The 19,118-nt window shown below is 52.8% G+C and overlaps 1 protein-coding gene across 1 annotated transcript in view; it reads left to right on the forward strand.

Annotated features, from left to right (window-relative positions):
• Positions 1-19,118, forward strand: part of CACNA1E (calcium voltage-gated channel subunit alpha1 E) — a 420,129-nt gene that overhangs the window by 344,049 nt on the left and 56,962 nt on the right. Inside the window, exons 11-23 of the mRNA XM_081111805.1 lie at positions 1,714-1,767; positions 2,316-2,405; positions 3,294-3,503; positions 4,226-4,338; positions 5,806-5,918; positions 6,299-6,430; positions 6,916-6,988; positions 7,803-7,920; positions 9,851-9,918; positions 10,631-10,728; positions 14,788-14,844; positions 15,985-16,638; positions 17,032-17,336. Coding sequence (XP_080967931.1) covers positions 1,714-1,767; positions 2,316-2,405; positions 3,294-3,503; positions 4,226-4,338; positions 5,806-5,918; positions 6,299-6,430; positions 6,916-6,988; positions 7,803-7,920; positions 9,851-9,918; positions 10,631-10,728; positions 14,788-14,844; positions 15,985-16,638; positions 17,032-17,336 — 2,085 coding nt within the window. The remainder of the gene's footprint in view (positions 1-1,713; positions 1,768-2,315; positions 2,406-3,293; positions 3,504-4,225; positions 4,339-5,805; positions 5,919-6,298; positions 6,431-6,915; positions 6,989-7,802; positions 7,921-9,850; positions 9,919-10,630; positions 10,729-14,787; positions 14,845-15,984; positions 16,639-17,031; positions 17,337-19,118) is intronic.

The raw sequence follows: 19,118 nt of genomic DNA on the forward strand, positions 1-19,118 counted from the left end.
GGGACTCCGAGTTCCACCAGACAGGGGCTATTTTGTTGGCAAATGTGGAGGGATGCTGGTGAGGCTTATTCTAACAAGTATAGAAAATAGGATCTTGCCAGTGGGGAGTACAGGGCTGCTCTAGGGGAGGCCAAGGGACTGTGTGGTGCTTTTCCAAACACCAACAACGAAATATGTTGTTCCAACACCAGTCAGTCCTGCCATTCTTCGACACCTGTCGGATACTCAACAATTCAGTTCCATTCTGACACTGAGTACCACCTGGAGTTCATGCACACCCCACAGGTTAGGGACCAGCCACAAGCAGAGGCCCCCAATGACCTGCATTTCTGCCCCACTGACGACAAATTCAGAGGGCTCCGGGTTTGATAATTCACTAGAACAACTTCTGGAGCTCAGGAAAAACGATATTTACTACCAGCTTATTATAAAGAATACAACTCAGGAACAGCCAAAATGAAGAAACATACAGACCAAGGTGAGGGGCAGAGGTTGGGGGTGCACAGCACTTCCGTCCTCTCTCCAGACATGGCATCCTCTCAGGATCTTGGCGTGGCCACCAGCCCAGGAGCTCCCTGATGTGTAGGTTTTATAAAGGTTCCATCCCATTGGCATGACTGGTTAATTCATCAGCCATTGTTATCCGTAATCTCTAGCCCAGCCGTGGGCAAACTATGGCCCGCGGGCCAGATCCAGCCCGTTTGAAATGAATAAAACTAAAAAAAAAAAAGACCATACCCTTTTATGTAATGATGTTTACTTTGAATTTATATTAGTTCACACAAACACTCCATCCATGCTTTTGTTCCGGCCCTCCGGTCCAGTTTAAGAACCCATTGTGGCCCTCGAGTCAAAAAGTTTGCCCACCCCTGCTCTAGCCCCTCTCCCTTCCCAGGAGGTGGGAGAGGGATAGGGCTGAAAGTTATAACCCTCTAATCCTGGGGTTGGTTTTTCTAGTTACCAGGCCCCATTCTGGTGACTAGGCCTCCCCCACAATGAATCATCTCATTAGTGTACAGAAGACAGTAAATTCCAAGGGTTTTAAGAGTTCTGTGTCAGGAATAGATCGTGAACAAAATCCAATATTACAGAGACACATTCATGATGGGCCCAAGCGTGGTCAGCTCAAGCTCTGCCCAAGGAAGGCAGGATGGAGTGGTGGGTGGTGGGGTGGGAGGAAGCCAGCCCTCCAGCCCTGCTCCTCTCCCTGAGTGCTGCTCCTCACGAAGTAGACAGGCCAACGCCCAAAGCGTGGCTTCCCCTCGTGAATGAGCTGGTAGATGTGAAGTTGCAGACAAGAGAAACTAAGGAAGCTCCCATTGCTGGAGAAGGCTTAAGGGCTTAGGAAAGACAAGAACCTGGGAAGAAGAAAAACCAGAAACAGAAGTTCTCATTTCTATCAACTTAAGGGGGTTTTAGTTAAAAAGGTCCGCTCTCCCCTCATGAGCATCCTCCTGAAGGAGCGTTCAGACACAGAGCTGGATTTTACCATCTTCCCCAAGCGCCCACGCACCCAAAACATCCTTCTGTTCTGATGTGTCTGGGGAGCCCTCTCCGTGACCTTGGCGGCTTCTCTTGCTGACGCCTGCTACGGACTGTGAACCTTTGTTCCTTCTCTGTTGCCCTGGAGCCCAAGCCCTCCCTGAGGGATTTCATTTTGCAAGATAATTTGCCATTTACAGATAATTGACTAAACCATTTGTTTCCATGTAGAGGAAGTCATGCTTGCTGAAGAAAATAAAAATGCTGGCACGTCAGCCTTGGAAGGTAAGGCTCCAACCAACTCCTCACTCCACTGGCATCGCCCCCTCTTATGCGTGGTGGTCTCTCTTGATCCATAGAGGAGAGAGAAATAAAAGAGGGGCGCTCTGGGATTTGAAACCAAAGTCTCTCTGTCATAAAATCCTCATGCTTTAAAAGGAAGGGAATTGAGTCACAAATTTGTAAATGCTTTTTAAGGCGATGAAAGCCAAATCCAAGAGTTACTTTGGTTCCGGGGTGTGTCATTGATAATGTGCAATAAAAAGCCCATCATGCAATCCATGGCATATAAAGGATCTTCTTTGAACATCAGTGGAGATCCTCTTGGGACCACTTTCATTCCCAGGAAGTGCCTCGCTGGTGAGGAGCCAGCGCAGATAGGTGCCTCTCAGCACAGGAGTCTTGTCTCTATAGATTTGCGACTTCTGTGACCCTGGCTCAGCTGTTTAAGGGCAGTCGCCTGGGTCCCAGAGGCCTCTGGCCGACAATCCTCAGTTTTGAGCAGAATGACCCGGTTATGCGTGTCCTCACCTGCCTCCCCTATCCTGGCGCAGTGCTTCGAAGGGCCACCATCAAACGCAGCCGCACGGAGGTCATGACTCGAGACTCCAGCGACGAGCACTGTGTGGATATCTCCTCCGTGGGTGAGTGGGACCAGTGAGGTCTTCCCCTCCCTGAATCTCCCATCAAAACAAAGAGCCTGTCTTTTGAGAAGCACCACGAGGAGGAAGGGAACCCAAAGAATCCAGAACCCAGGGTTGTAATTAGAGAAGGTGTGGGAATCCAATCTACAACGACTTAGAAAAAAATGGATGCGAGGACCCTGTTCACATGAAACATGGGCTTAGAAAAATCCAGCCCAGATTCTTCACGTGTGCCCATGTGTCCATCAGCCGGTCTCTCCTGCGGGATCATGAAAACCCACTCAGATACATTCAAAGGAGCTGAGGGCCTGTTGCTCCTAGTAACCCCCATTGGAGAACCTTAACCCCAGTAGCACCCACCTCCTGCCGTCCCATCGTCCATGTGATATTTAAACAAATTCCTACTGAGAACATTCCTACAGCATGACGTGTTCAGTCCCAGATTCTCTTAGAAATGCTGGCAGATGGCAGATATTTCCTCAAGAAAAAGGGAGGGGTCTTCATTCTTAAAAGCAGAAGAGGCGTACAGAGCTCACTGCTGCGTTCGGCTGCCCACGGCAGAAAGATCACAGAGGCAGCAGAATGATTCCAGCCCCCGAAGGATATTGAAAAGGAAAGGCCAGAGAGAAGCCCAAACATAAACATGATCTGATTCGCTTTAAGATACCAGGTATATATGCCTTGTGTCCTCCGACCCAGGGAATCCTTTCTAGGACTGAGCGTGCCCAGAGGAAAAGCAGGGATCTCTACTGTGGAGACTCCTTATCACGGGTGTCCCCAGGCACGCAGCATGGTGGCCACCCAGCTGGGGGACCGACACTGTCCCCCTCGCCACAGAGGGTGATCATTTTTGCAGCCTCCTCCTCCCTCCCTCCTTCTCCCCCACAGGCACACCCCTCGCCCGAGCCAGCATCAAAAGCGCAAAGGTGGACGGGGCCTCCTATTTCCGTCACAAGGAAAGGCTTCTGCGCATCTCTGTCCGCCACATGGTGAAATCCCAGGTGTTTTACTGGATTGTGCTGAGCCTGGTGGCTCTCAACACCGCCTGCGTGGCCATCGTCCATCACAACCAGCCCCAGTGGCTCACCCACTTCCTCTGTGAGTGACCCGTGACTGCGGGCTCTCCAGGTGCAGGTGTCAGAGAGCCAGGATTGTGCTTGGCCTGGCAGTGCTTCTTTCTGTCCGCCCAGAGTTCTCCCCTTCACGTTGTGAGGGAGGGAGGCCAGGGCTGTCTCCAAGGGACCATTCCAATCTGTCATTCGTTATTGAATCAGATAAACAAATCTTTGCTGAGGAGTCAACAGATGGCATTGCAATTCGGGTGGTGTAAGGCCTTCACTTAGTATTTTAAAGAGGATCAGTGGTGTAGGGAGGAAGCTCTTAGGGCAATGGGCACCTCGAATACACCAGAAAGGGGACGTAAGGGTTAGTCGCTCTGGGTAAGGCTGCCACTGTGTGTGAGTGGGGCTCCAGGAGGCTGCCATGACTGGGCGTGTGGGGGACCCTTCTGGCTCTCACATCGAAGCCATGGTAAAGCCCCGTCTTTCTGGGGAGTCACCTGTCATTTAAAGGGCAGTGGCAAACCCACCTGTTGGTGGAGAACAAAGCCGACCTGGGGAGCACCTGGGGCTGCTGCTGGGTGAGAGCGAATTCTGACATCATTAGGTGTTGCCTGGTACTGACCTGCCCTGGTCATGACCCTCCTTACATGTGTGGGTCCTGCTCGTGTGGAGGGCACTTCTGCAGGTGGAGTTTTGGGGTTCGGGGGTGTGGGAGCCCGCCATCTGGGGAACAAATGCTCCTGCTTTTGATGCTTTCAGACTATGCAGAATTTCTGTTTCTGGGACTCTTCCTCTTGGAGATGTCCCTGAAGATGTACGGCATGGGGCCTCGCCTTTATTTCCACTCTTCCTTCAACTGCTTTGATTTTGGGGTAAGTGCTCGGGAGCCCTCCTGTCGATAAGCCACGGGTGGGACAAGCAGCTCCTCTCTTGCCCAGCATGAAGCACTGAAATCAGAAATTATACCAGGGGACCAGATAAGGTTAGCTAACGGGGGCAGGAGTGAGTGAATCCTTGCCACACTAGGCTGCTTGGTTGGTTTTAAGCTTTATTTTTAATGTTTTCATGGCAGTGTAACACACACCATAGAGGGCACCCTTAAGTGTACAGCTCAGTGAATTTGACAAAGCTAGAGTCTTAAATCACTTAGTATCCTAGGGAATGCCTGAGAAGGGAGAGAAAAAACTTGATTCCAGAAGGTAGTTCAATAAAAAAGATGAGCTTATATATTTGGGTTCAGTAGCAGTTGGGAAAATTATCTAAATATACCCTCATAGACATGCACATGGATTCGCGCGCGCGCACACACACACATACGTTAGAAATGTCGTCCACTGTCCACTTGCTAGATAATGTGGATATATAACTGCACGTTTCTAACAGGATTCAGGTGCTTTCACATACTCTGTGGTCCTCCATGGCTTTCAGGAGCCCTGTCCACTAGATTGCGTGCCAGGAGTTAGCCTGCCCATTCCCAGAGGACACGCGCCCCCAGTTCACATCGCCCATTAGCAGCAGTGCTGGGTCCCAAAACTTTGGGTTCCTGATCCACTTCTCTTTCTGCCAAACCTACTTCTTTTTCTGCCAAATTTTCAGTTACGTGCTAAGGATTTTGAGCACTTGCCAATCTGCATTTTAACATGGAACATATGTTTTTGGGTACGGGCAGTTTTCAGGCATCCCAGCCAGTGAAAGACCATTATAATCTTAGTTTCTTTATCTACATATATTCAGAATTGCTGTGAGGATGAATTTATCGGTTATTTCTCCTCATGCAATGTAGAGATTATATACTGGACAATCACTAGGTGCATAATTAAAACAAAAAACAAGTTCAGTTTTTAATTTGACATGGCTGCTTCCTACAGCAGTCAGATTCTCTGCCACCCAGTAGCACCTTCACATTAGGCTGTGTGGGGCCTGAGGGACTGACAGATAGTCTACACATGACTAAACCGTTCTTGTGAGCACTAAATTCTAGAACAATGAGAGAATGTGGGCCCTCCCTGAGATTTTTATATTGGAATGCAACCTGTATTACTTCAAGTTTGGTTCCTTGCTTTGAGGGCGACTCTTTTGTCTGTCTGCTCAAAGTGTTACAATGTAAGACAGTTACGGCTGTCAGTTTTGTGCAGAATTGATCACTTGTAGTTTTCACCAAGGACAACAGCAGTCAGTAAACCAGCCCACAGTCTGCAGGATTAAAGTTAGCAAGGGGGGTCGGGAGGGGAGAGTTTTAATTTCTCCACAGCCCAATGAGTACTGTTGATAGCCGACTACCAGAATGTTCCTCTCCTCTCTTCCTCCTCCTGGTACTGTGGCTGGGTTTGGTTCTTTAGGTCACGGTGGGCAGTATCTTTGAAGTGGTCTGGGCCATCTTCAGACCTGGAACATCTTTTGGAATCAGTGTCTTGCGAGCTCTCCGGCTTCTAAGAATATTTAAAATAACCAAGTAAGTGATCAGAATCTGGATCCTTCTCAACCACCTTGGAGAGTGGAACCTTCTCTCTGCCTTATTATAATGTCCTCCCGTTCCTCATCCCCCTTACCAGATCTTCCCCTTCCTTATCTCATCCCCCCACTCCATTCTTCAGCTCCTCCTCCTCCTCCTCCTCCTCCTCCTCCTCCTCCAAAGATCGAACCAGAAGAAACATCTACGATGCCAAGTCCCATGCTACATTCCCAAGGGGAGCCACACTGTTGCTACCATCTGTCCTTCCTACAAGGATTACAAATGCAGCTCATTCATAGACCACCAGGCAGATGTCCAGCTGACTTGGGGATAACATGGTATTCACTGCTCACCGCTGTCATGTCGTCTGCGTTTTGTAGGTACTGGGCATCCCTACGGAACTTGGTGGTCTCCTTGATGAGTTCCATGAAGTCTATCATCAGTTTGCTCTTCCTCCTCTTCCTCTTCATCGTGGTCTTTGCTCTCCTAGGAATGCAGCTGTTTGGAGGCAGGTAAGCACCAACTAGCTTTCCATCCAGAGGAGCCTTACAACCTCAGCCTGGGAGCGCCGGGGTCACTCACTCAATCACCATGTTCCCATCTTGTTTGCTCCTGTCCCTGGCCCATGTCAACCACTGTGCGTGTTGTGGAACAGGCGTCTCTGCTTGTAACCTTTGCACATTGTACTGGGTTCTTGCTTCAGAGACCCTTCCTCTGGGGCTCTCTCTGAAATCTACAGCCCAGGGCCCTGAACCTCGGGATCTGCCCAAACTCCATCTCAGTACCCACACCCTTCAAAGACACACCCTTCACAGAGCGCAGTCCTTCAGCCACAGTCTCTAATACCATCTCTACGAGGGACATGGAGTGGGGGGAATGTAGGAAAGAGGGGGACGTGGAGAAAGGGGAAAGAAGTGATGAAAATGGCATAATCTTGGGAAGGGAAACCTTGGTGTGTAAGAATTTTCATTCCATTCTCTCTGGATTTCCTTCTCAGGTTTAACTTTAATGATGGGACTCCTTCGGCAAACTTTGACACTTTCCCTGCAGCCATCATGACTGTATTCCAGGTATGAGGCCAGCTGGCAGGTTCCTGGGCGCACACCACAAGGTGAAAGGGTTCGGAGGATCCCACTCTGCCCCTCCAGGCCCCTCCCAGGCAGCTGGGTGTCTTGCTTGTTGAGGGATCATCACCACAGCAATGCCTAGGATTTTGGTTGCTCTGTTCTTGCCAATAAGAGAAGAGCCCCCTCATGATGGCCTCATTGGCCTCCTCCCTGCATATGAGGTCTCGAGACAAAGACAGTAAAGAAGCCATCGCATTCATGGTGTTCTGAAACCGGAAACATCATCTAACATGTGTGATCATTTAATGAAGTATGATTAGCCCCCACCAAAATAAATTTGGAATAATGGGGGAAATTAAACATCAGTAATGTCTTAGACCTAAGAAAAACGCTATTTAGCCAGAATCTGAGGCTGAACCAGAATCCAGGTTTCTGGAACTGGTGCCCAGGCAGCTCTTTCCCATAATGGTGCTGTCTCAGGAATTGCCTCTTGGCAGCTCTGGTGACAGGTGGGGAATGACCAGACTGCCTGGTCTGAGTGATTCCTGTGGGCCTGGCAAAGTGGGGGTGGTGGGGAGGGACTCTGTAGTTTGAGGAATAGAACCTTCCCTTTTAATGCTCTTTCTCTATTTTCAATGCCTAAAATTCTCTTCCATAACAGAAGAAAGTTTAGGATTATCCATGGGAGTGACATTTTCCCCCCTCCCTGGCAGGATGGCCAAGCAAGGGGGTAGGTGGAAAAGACTCAGGCCCAGACTTTCCCCCATTTTCTCAACCAGCCCAGGTCTCTGACTTGCCTGCTGTTTGCTTTGCGTAGATCCTGACAGGCGAGGACTGGAATGAGGTGATGTACAATGGGATCCGCTCCCAGGGTGGGGTCAGCTCAGGCATGTGGTCAGCCATCTATTTCATTGTGCTCACCTTGTTTGGAAACTGTATCCTTTTTAAAGATGCTCCTCTTTGTGCCGCCTGCCTGCCCAGTCCGGCTTTTGAAGAGAGGAGGGGGGGATGGAAGAAAGTGGGGGCGGGGGTTGTGGTAGTGATGGTGAAGGAGGAGGAGGTTGGTGGTGGAGATGGAGGTGGAGGTGGAGGTGGTGGAGGTGGTGGTGGTGGTATAGAGGAGGTGGGGAGGAAGGTGGTGATGGTGGTAGAACTGGAGTGGGGCAGGGATGGGGCGGGGGGGGGGGGGAGACATTGCTCGGTATACTAAGAGGAAACCAGACATTGCTCCGTATACTAAGAGAAACAAGGATTCTGACCTTAAGGAATTTGTACGCTAATTGGGTAAAGGGGATCAAAATGAAGAAAAAGAATAGCATCCAAATGAGGCTATTGTGTTGAATGATTGGAGCTACTATGAGCTGGGGAAAGAAGAGAGGGCAGAGATCGTTGTAGGCTGAAACAGTGGGCAGATTATAACACTCATGAGTTAATTTCATGTTACCATAGAACAGAGCCTGCCCCATAGTAAGATCTCTAAAACACTAGCATTATGATTAATGCCACTATAGCTAAGCACATCTAGCATGGACTGCTTCTGTGCTATTTGTGAGTCTCTGTGTGTACTAAGTGCTTTACTGGCACTAGTTCATCTAATCCTCACTTTGTAAGACATAGGGGAAATAACAAAGATCAAACTATTACTCAACTGTAAAGGGAAAGTAGAAACCAAGTTCATCGCCTTCCAAAACCCGGGTCTGGTCCCAGGATCTAGATCCAGGAAGATTCGGTTTTAATCCCAGCAACTCTGCATCCAGCGGTGTGGCCTTGGGAAAGGCACTCCATCTTTCTGAGCTTCTAGTTTCCACATGTGAAATTAGAATACCGATGCCTGTCTTCTTTGTTCGTTGTGAATAGTAAATGAGGTAATTTATTTGAATGCACCTGGTAAACTACAGACTTCTACACGATCATTAGCTGTTTTGGGGGAGTGCGACTTGCCTTGAATTGGGGTTGGTAGAGTAAAAACGAGGAGCTGCTGTGATACAGCTGTGGTTCTGCATCTTCTATAATCTCACAGAGAAAAGACGCCCCTTTTGGGTTTCTGCCCTGAAAACTGGTAAGGGCCAAAGCCAACTCTAGACCAAAGAGAGCCCGTAAGAAGAAAGCTGTGCAGTCACAGAAACGGAAGGCCGGTTTGTCACAGTGGCCTTGTTTTGGTTTTTTGTGTGTTTTTTTTCGTGGGTTTTTTTTTCTTTTTACTCTGAGGGAAGTCAGACCTGGACTTTCTGGAACCAGTTCTTTGTCCCAGAACACACGGGCCTCAAACACAGTTGGAAATTTGGGACTTGAGAGGTTAGCGTGTAGAATAAAAATGGGTTCCATAATGATCTTGGTGAGCTCTGTGACATTTTGCTAAATGAAATACAGAAGCTGTGCAGGACGAGAAGAACAGGAGAAATAAGTTAGCACCCCATTACTGAGAGCTGGTCAGTGATGGGATGTGGGCTCGCATTTCTTTTCATCTTTAAGAATCGTTTAGGATGGCTAGTGTAGGCGGGCTTCAGTTTCAGCCTCCCAGAAAGGGGAGATGAGCTCCTACGTTGAGTTCCCTACCCATCTTGTGTTCATTGACTCTCTGTTTGATATTGCTGTGATAGACATCACAGCTGTTTAAAGGCCTTCTCACTCCATTCATGTATTTCTTTGTCCTGAACAAAGAGATGATATGTGGAAGGAGGGAAGACATATTCTCCTAACAGGGTTGCACAGTATCTCTGTCCTCCCCTCCCACAGTCCCTGCTTAAGTTACTCTTTGGGGTAGACCCTAGTGTCCCCAGCAGGAAAGACATGGAGATGCCCTCTCAGCCTTGCTTTGAAGCCTCTTGCTTTTCTTACTTGTCCATCCTTAACTCGTCACCCCAGACACGCTGCTGAACGTGTTCTTGGCCATCGCTGTGGACAATCTGGCCAACGCCCAGGAGCTGACCAAGGTAAGCATTGCTCTCTGGGGATGCGATGGTTCTAGTGCCATTGGATGCCTTTGGGGTGCTTCCAGGAGTCTGCGTGTCTGGCCCCTCCCGGGAGCTCCTGGACAGATGGAGAGCCATGAGGGAAGCCTGGTTCACTCTCTTTGAGTTTGGTGAGCCTCAGACCAGCCTGGGTCTCCCGTGAGATAGAGAAAATAATAGCTTAGAACTTGGACCCTCAGGGAGGCCCTTAGCAGGATTGTAACATGAAGAATAAAGAAAACACTCAATCCTGGGGACACTTAGCTCTGCGGGGAAGAGGGCACGGTGGAAGGCACAGCCTGGGTGCTGCACTTCAGGCTTCTGTCTGGAAGTGAGGGAACGAGGCCCTTCCCTCACTTCCAGACAGAGCACCTGGCAAGTGTCAGCTCTGGCCTGTGACTTCTACAGCGTGGCCAGCTCCACTGAGGGCTGAGCCATGGCCTTGACTTCCATGGCTCTCCTGGGCAGCCTATGGGGCAGGGAGGAGACCAGAGTTGCGGCCATGCCAGGGCAACGGAGTCCCGGCAGCTTGGCCATCTGTGGTCTCTCAGCCAATCTCCCTCATTCTGCCTTGTTTCACCTCTCCCCTTGCGCTCCTCACCCCTCCTGCTCTCCAGAGCTTCTCAGGAGAGCCCAGGGAGCCACCTCTTCTTCATGGGGGTCCCAGGCACAGCCGTGTCTTCTTTGTGTCTAGGATGAGCAGGAAGAAGAGGAGGCTTTCAACCAGAAGCACGCGCTGCAGAAGGCCAAGGAGGTCAGCCCGATGTCCGCACCCAACATGCCTTCTATCGAGTGAGTCGGCAGTCCTCACCTCACTGTCCCCTGCACTCCATTCAAAACCCGCTGGTTATCCCAGGGCACCTTCTCCACGCCAGGAGGTGCCCTGTGAACACAGCAGTGAGCACGACAGTCTCTCTTCTCGTGCAGCTTTTATTGCAGTGAGCAAGGTCGGATTGATAATATATACACAGATACTTTTCAATAGTGGTAACTGCTGTAAAACACATGAAACAGGGCAGTCGGGCAGAGGAACAGGAGCCGGGTGGAGTACCTTTGGGCAGTCTGGGAGGGGCTCTCAGAAGAGGTGCCATTTAAGCGGAGACCTAAATGTGCGTAACGTGTCTTGTGACATTTGAGGGCAGAGCAGCTCCAGCAGTTGTCTGGTGTGGAGGGAACGAGAAGGGATCAAAGGAGACAAGGTCAGCGTGGTGGGCAGGGGCCAGGTCCCGAAGGCCCAGGGGAAGGATTTCAGCTTGTATTCTCGTTGCAGCCCTGGGAGCGTTTAAAGTGGAAGGATGGATGGGACATGATTCATACTTTTAAAAGGTCACTCTGCTTTGTGGAGAATGGATTGTAGGGGCCAAGAGGGGAGGCAGGGACACAGAAAGTTGACTCTGAAAGTAGGTGAAAGATAACAGGGTCTCAAAGCAGGGTGGTGGCAACGGAGAAGGTGGAAGGTCATCCCATTCAGTCTCTGTTTTGGAGGGTGACCCAATAGGGTGAACTAATGCTGGGTTAAATGTGACGGGGTGGATGAATAAGCGGAGAGGAAGCATTTCTCCCAAGGTCTAAGGCGTGAGGCTTCAGCAAGTGGGGAGGTGACGGCTGTGGGTACGATACTCTGGAGAACGATGGAGAGCCCAGGCTCATTTGGGCCACACTGAATTTGAGATCCTTACAAGACATCCAAGGGGAGCTGTTGAATAGGCATCTGAAGCTTAGGAGAGAAGTCGGGGTTAGCAGTAACGATCTGGGGCGAGCCATTTGCAGTTGGATGGTACTGAAGCAGCCAGTGTGGGTGACCTGACCTGGGAGAGTCCAGATGGAGAAGGGACAAGCTGAGGACGGAGGCCCAGAGCCCCCTGTGCCTGACGGGGAGCTCCCAGGAGGGGGCGAAGGAACCAGGAAGCATGGTGCCTGCAGACTAGAGAAGGACACCCTTCGGGAAGGAGGGCGAACAGCGGTGTGAAATACTGTTGAAAGATCACGCGAGATGAGGACAGCAAAGGGACTGGCAACATGGAAGTTGTAAGTGAGCTTTGCAGGAGCAGTTTGAGTGGCCTCTGGGGACTGAGTCCAGGGAATGAATGAGAGGTGATGAAGTAATCAGTGAGGAGACTCTTTTAAGGATCCAACCTGGGCCTGTGGCGGCTGGTGGAGCTGGGGGCAGAGGGCTAGGCCCTGGGTGGGGCTGACTTCCCGTGTGGGGCTGGAGGATGCTGTTGGAGGAGAGGCCGAGCTGTGGCTGCAGAACCATGGCACTCCTGTAGCTGCTGGTTGCCTGAGGACTGTGTGAGTAGCCCTGGGGTATCTATGGAGAGGGCCGGAGATCCCCAGGGGTGGCACCAGACCTTACCATCGACTCCTTATAGCTAGTGAGGAAGGAGCCCTTTTTGGCCAGTGCTCATGTACAAGGCTCTCGAATGAGGAGCCTCACCTGGCAGGGGTATGCCAGGGTTACCTGTGGAGCCCTCCCTTCCCTGCATGGCCATCATCTTGCCCTGACCTTTCAAAACCGCGAAGGTCTGGCTCTGGGCCCCTCCTCTGTGAGTGGGGAAAAAACTACCCCCCCCCGACCCCCCGTCCAAAAAATTATCTCTGGATCTTGAGTGGTTTCTAATCCACCTTCCCTGAGCGCATGAGTTTGGGTGAAAAATACACAGGTAGCCAAACATGCCGCTGGGTAAGGCAGTTGGTTCCATGAGTTTGAAGCTTAGAAGAGAAGTCAGTGGGTGGTTCTGTTTCCTGAGATGAGGAAGCCTGCGGGGAGAGTGGGTTTGGAGCCCTGAGTTGGGAAGGTGCTCAGCCCAGAGTAGAAACCTACACTTTATGGAATGAATGAACTGCCGGTAGCAGGGCCTGTAGGTGTTGAGCCGTGTGTGTACCGGGCACAGTGCAGTGGAAGAAAGTGCTGTGACCGCCCAGGATGGGCAGAATTCCAGACTCTGGATGCGGGACAGGTGTGTGAGGTGGGTGCCACTGGCAGCGCTACGTCCATCAGGTGTGTGCACACCCCTCGGGAGTGAAAGCAAGAATGTGGCTGTCCCTGGAGCGACAGGGAAAGAGCATGGTGACAAACCAAATGGCCTGGGTGCTGGTTGTAGTCCTGCCACTCATATGTTCTGTGACCGTGGTGAGATCCTTTAGGATCTCTGATCCTGTTTCCCATTTCTGGAAGAGGAAGAATACTCACTGGCCTTCCTGGTCCACGGGATAATTGTGGGCTGCGTGTGAGGTCACAGATGCATGGGTTGGAGATACGTGGATGCTTCTCGGTATGATTTGGGGAATGAAGGTACGTTAATGATTCTGATGGGGCAGGAAGTGGATCTATTCATGTGTGAGTGGAAAAGTAAAGAGGGCTTTGAAGTGTGTGTCTGATTTGTGTGGGATTCGGTAATTGGGTTTCTCTTCTGCCTGGTGCGTGCATGTGTGTGCGTGCACTTGAGTGTGCTCAGGCATGTGTACGCAAGCAAGAGGGGATTCTTCGTGCACTTACACTCTTACACGTGCCTCTGCCTCCAGTATTTGAATATGTGAGAATGTGCAGTTAGATGCTAGAATGTGCTTTTCGTGGTGGGTTTGCATGAGGCCTGTGTCAAGTGTGGGCCCTTATTTCTATCTGCCACCCATGCCTCTCGGCACCGCTGCCCCACGTGTGCCTCCTCGCATCGCAGCTGGTGAAGCCAAGGGGTGCATTCAGTCGGGGAGCTCACCGGTGCCGGCACAGTGATGACTGCGTCCATCCCGTGGGTGCGCATGTGCGTCGCTCCTCCGCCAGGCACCGAGGGACGCTCAGCCCAGCTGCCCGCTCCCCAGCCCCACGGAGGAGCAGCCTCTTCAGCAGACGCAGGGGTGGCCGTGGGGCGGGGCTAGTTTGTCCAGCATGTTCTCCATGTGTGGGTGTCACTTTTATCAGGAAAGGAGCAGCATTTGCCAACCTCCAGGTCCAGGCAGGGTCCGTTGGGCCAGACGGCCCGTGTGCCGGGCTCTCTCCACAGGTGTCCCAGATGTGCTTCCTCCACTGAGCGTTGAGCAGAGCTGGCGGTCTCATTTTCCCAGGAGTCCTGTCTGCCCTGGAGGGGGGTGCCCACACCCTGCCTCTCTGACCTTCCATTGACCGATTGAAAGGGCACAGCAAGTGTGTGTGTGTGTGTGTGTGTGTGTGTGTGTGTAGAAGAGAGTTTTCCCTGTGCAAGGCCAAGAAGGTTAATACTGGGCTTTACCCAGCTAAACAGACCAAACCTTCAAGGCCTCTGGCCAGGGCCACTGCGTTGCACAAATGCGGGGTCACCACTCGCATCCTAGAGGATGTGGATGGCGGCCATGGAGGGGTGGGCCTGCCTTTGGCCGTGGGCTATTTCTGTGGCCTCGAAGGTGTGCATGGCAGAGCCCTTGCTCACCGCACATTTTGAGGGATTGGAGTGATGAGTGGGGAACTCACACCCATGTGACTGTTCTGGGCCCATCTAGAAATGATGGGGGAAATACAGCTCTTCATCCAGAGATCTGTCTCCGTAGCAGGTCTCTGAAGGCTCTTTAGGTTGTGGTGTGAGGGCCAGTGGGCGTGACGGTTGAGCATCTGAAGCAGTCTGCTCCATGAAATGGAAACGGATCCTTGGCGTCCGTTCGTACGCTTCAAAACCTAGGTCACGTGTTTGCACGTGGCAAGGAATCAAGCCACTGCCTCGGAGAGTGCGTGGTTGGGCGTGTGCAGAGGGCAGCGGGCGTGCGGAGAGTGTGTGGGTGCACCGGGGACCATCCCTCTCCCCGGAACCCGCTGGTGGCTGTGGGGCGTGTGGTGGCTCCAGAGGTCGGGGTGAACTGAACCTGTCCGTTTTTCTTCCCCAGAAGAGACAGAAGGAGAAGACACCACATGTCGATGTGGGAGCCACGCAGCAGCCACCTGTATGTGTGGGCCGGTTTGCGTGTTTGTGAGTGGTCATATGCGGGTGCGGGGACACCGTGTCTCTGTCCTTGCCGTGGACAAAGTGGCGCCGGGTGTGCACGTCAGTGGTGTGTGCGTGTGTGTTCCATGCACATGGTTTGTGGACATGCCCCGCTGCCCCTTTCGACACGTGCTTGTCTCTGTGTGTCTAAGGTCTGTGACCCTGCGCGCTGTTCGCTCTCTGTGTGGCCTGTGAGCGGGCCTGTGCCGGCGTGGCTGTGCCTTTCACGTAGGCAGTTGTGTGCAGCCACGCAGGGGCCTCGGTGAGGGCGTGTGTGGGCACCTGCGAGCGTCCCCTTAACAGTGTGTAGCTGTGCACGCACAGGCACGTGTGGGGAAGGCGTAGTGGCTACCCTTCCACCGTGTGGGCCCCGTGTGCTTGCCTGTGTGTCATGTTGGTGCGTTCTCACTGCCACGCGAATGCTCCTCTCGGCCCGGAGCTGAAATGCTCCCCGGCCATTCTGAGGATGAGCTGCTGGTGGTCTTTGCACACACAGTCCTCCGAGGTTTGGAAGAGACCCCAACGCTCTGCTTTGGTGAGGGTGACGCCAAGATGTTATGTAACATAGGCCTGCTCGTCCCCGTGGTCACCCTTCGATGGACTCTGACCTTTGCACTGCTCTGCCCTGGCCACCCCAGGCCTGTCTGAGGGAGAGGAGAGGGGAGCAGGTGGAAGGGGGTCTCTGGCCTGGAACTAGGGGCCAGTGGCAGGCACAGAGTAGGAGAAGGTTGTTGCCCTGAAAGCAAATTGGAGCAGGGAGTGCAGACCTAGTCGCCTTTGTACTTCGGCCCTGCAGGCCCCGGGGACAGGGAACTGGGTCCTGGGCTGACCCCACCCCCACGCGCTCCCCCAGCGGCTGCAGAGCAGGGAAACCGAGTGGGAAGCCCGTGAGCTGGGAGGCTGTGGCCCCAGGACCCGCTGCTGCGTGGCCCCCTCTGCTCCTTGCGTCTCTCTGTGCTTCCCGTCTGCAGGTCCTGGGCTCTCCGTGTGCCCCTCGCACCGTGTGTCCTGCCCTTTCCTCGTGGCCGCTGAGGGCTGCCCTCTTTGGCCGGCAGCCGTGGGGTTCTGACCGCGGCCTTCCCCCTTTCCCCTTCGCCAGGCGGGAGCGGAGGCGCCGCCACCACATGTCGGTGTGGGAGCAGCGCACCAGCCAGCTGAGGCGGCACATGCAGATGTCCAGCCAGGAGGCCCTCAACAAGGAGGAGGCCCCGCCCATGAACCCGCTCAACCCCCTCAACCCACTGAGCCCCCTCAACCCGCTCAACGCCCACCCCAGCCTCTACCGGAGATCCCGGCCCCTGGAGGGGCTGGCCCTGGGCCTGGGCCTGGAGAAGTGTGAGGAGGAGCGCGTCAGCCGCGGGGGGTCCCTCAAGGGGGACGCAGGGGACCTCTCCAGTGCCCTGGACCACCAGAGGAGCCCCTTGCCGCCGGGCAAACGGGAGCCGCCGTGGCTGGCCAGGCCCTGCCATGGGAACTGTGACCCCACCCAGCAGGAGGCTGGGGGAGGGGAGGCGGTGGTGACCTTTGAGGACCGGGCCAGGCACAGGCAGAGCCAGCGGCGGAGCCGGCACCGCCGAGTCAGAACGGAAGGCAAGGAGCCCTCCTCCGCCTCCCAGAGCCGGTCGGCCAGCCAGGAGCGGGGCCTGGATGACAGCGTGCCCACCGAGGGGGAGAAGGACCGCGAGCCCAGGGGCGGCCATGGGGGCAAGGAGCCCACGATCCAGGAAGAAGAGAGAGCCCAGGATTTGAGGAGGTAACAAGTCCCAGGAGCACCCGGAGGCACGTGGTGCAGCTGGTGTTGGGGACCCTTCAGTATAAGCCTCTGAGCCTCATTTTGTCCACTGGGGGTGGTGCTGGTGCGCCTGGTACAGGGTATGTGCAACTATGACGGGCAGTGGGCTCTGTCCCCCTGAAAACCAGCCTCTGTTCCAGGGTACCGCCCATCAGGAGTGGGTCATGGAAGGGTGGATGGAAATGAGATGGAGGCAGGGCCCCTGAGTCTTAGCTCCTTTCTGCCCATCGGGGGAGGAGGCAGCAGAGGCCCCATGCTCCCCAGCAGGGCTCCTCGGCCTCCCCTCACCTCTCCCCGCTTTGAAACAGCATCTTCAGATCTGAGCCCCAACTGTGTCCTCCTCTGTCTTGACAGGACCAACAGTCTGATGGTGCCCCGAGGCTCTGGGCTGGCAGGAGCCCTCGATGAGGCTGACACCCCCCTCGTCCCGCCGAACACAGAACCGGAAGAGGGGAAGGTGCTGACGGAGCAGGAGCCTGAGGGCAGCAGCGAGCAAGCCCTGCTGGGGGACGTGCAGCTGAACGTGGGCCGGGTCAGCCAGAGCGAGCCCGACCTCTCCTGCGTCACGGCCAACACGGACAAGGCCGCCACCGAGAGCACCAGCGTCACTGTCGCCATCCCCGACGTGGACCCCCTGGTGGACTCGACCGTGGTGCACAGTGAGGACACAGTCCTGTCCCCGTCACCCTGCCACCTGGTCTGGGGGGAGTTGTTGGGGGGAGTCGTGGCTCCAGAGTCACCCCAGGAAAGCTGCATGGAAAACCCCACCAGCAGGATAAAATCATTCCTCAACAAGTGAAAAACAGGACAGTTTTCACCCGATGTGCAGGAAAAATAAGTTAGAATTTTCTCAATCTTAACTTTAGGCCATAAGATTTCCTTAAGCCCTGTGACCACCCTAGAGTCTTTGGAAAGATCACGTGTGAGTCTGGACCCAGATCTAGATTCAGCTCCTTGACTTGTATCAACATTTGATGGGCGTTTCCAGGACTTCCAAGATGCTCTGCCACCTGGACAAATAGGGGGCCTCGGATGGGGCAGGGGTGGCAGGAAGGCTCTGTGGCCTGGCTCAGCCTCGCGCATGGCCTCCAGAACGCCTCTGTCCCGCTTCAGGCCTGTTTGTCACCTACGAAGTAAGAACACTGGTGATTCTGAGGTCTCTGTACTAACATTTTATGAATCTATTACTCTTATCTACTGTTTTTCTCCTCCAAGGTTTTAGTCCCTTTCTCTCCAGTTCCCTGGAGAGATTAACAAAGGATGTTAATCTAGGAGCCCTTAAAAGGAAACGGCAGGAAAGCACTAAACCGGCACCCTATCTCTGCCCTAACCCCACCCCCATTCCAGACCTAATCCCATGGTCACTGAATTGTGACCACAGGATTCTACCCTTGCTTTTCTCCCTCCCCGACTTGCTCCACCATTTCCTCTCTTAATAGGACAGTCTGTCGTTTCTTGCTTACTCTGTTAACGTCTCTATCCCTTCACCTTCTCTACACTGACAATGCCAGTGCTGCTTGGGCAAGTGACATCTCCCAGGCCTGGGACTCCTGGGCTCAGCCGGTTCATGTCTCAGGATCTCAGACTCCCAACCTCTTTTGGGGTCTGTTTAATTTTATGTTCCAATAAATATGTAGGCCCCTCTTCTATGAGAATCAGTAAGGAAGTTGGACCCTCTCTTTGTTCCCATTCTGCGCCAGTCCCTGGCTTTGGTGATAGGTAAGAGCATGTTATCAGAAGGCTTTTCGATAGTTTGGATGACTTATTTCATAGAAGGTCCCAGAAGGGGCGGACCCTCAGAGTTTTGCTGCTCACATAAGGTTCCAGGGTAGAGTCACCCACTGAAGGGATCGGTGGGGGAGGTTGACAGGATGCCCGTGGCCTACTTGATAGCCTCAACCTCTCTGCCCCTACCCCACTGTGACGCGAGTATAAAACAGGGAGTAGTGGTCCCAAGAGCTCCATTCAGTCCTGGTCCCTTCACCCTCTCTATCCTGGATGTAGTCTTGCACCCACATTCGCATGAATATTGCATTCTCATCTCTGCATTAATCATGACTGGAAAAAGCACAGCCAGGAAGGCAGCTACAAACAGAGGAATGGTTTCTAAAAATCTTCCATTGCAGTGTGATTTCATCTTGAAAGGATATAGGATTTTAGACCGGAACCTATATTGGCTGTAGGACCTGAAGATAGGTACTTGACTTCCCTCAACCTCACTTTTCCCATCTGTATAATGGGAATAATAATGCATGCCATTCAGTAGCTACTGATGTGAAAATTCAATAAGCGAATAAATACAAAGAATCCAGATATTAGATAAATAAACTGTAAACTTTACAACATAAACCAACCTTCCGTTACCCAGGGAAATGTGGTAAGAATGATTTATATGGCAAAGGCTATACCACATAAAATTAGGGTAAAGCTAGGAGGAGAGA

Source organism: Myotis nattereri (assembly GCF_964212035.1).
Source record: "Myotis nattereri genome assembly, chromosome: 18".
Taxonomy (NCBI): domain Eukaryota; kingdom Metazoa; phylum Chordata; class Mammalia; order Chiroptera; family Vespertilionidae; genus Myotis; species Myotis nattereri.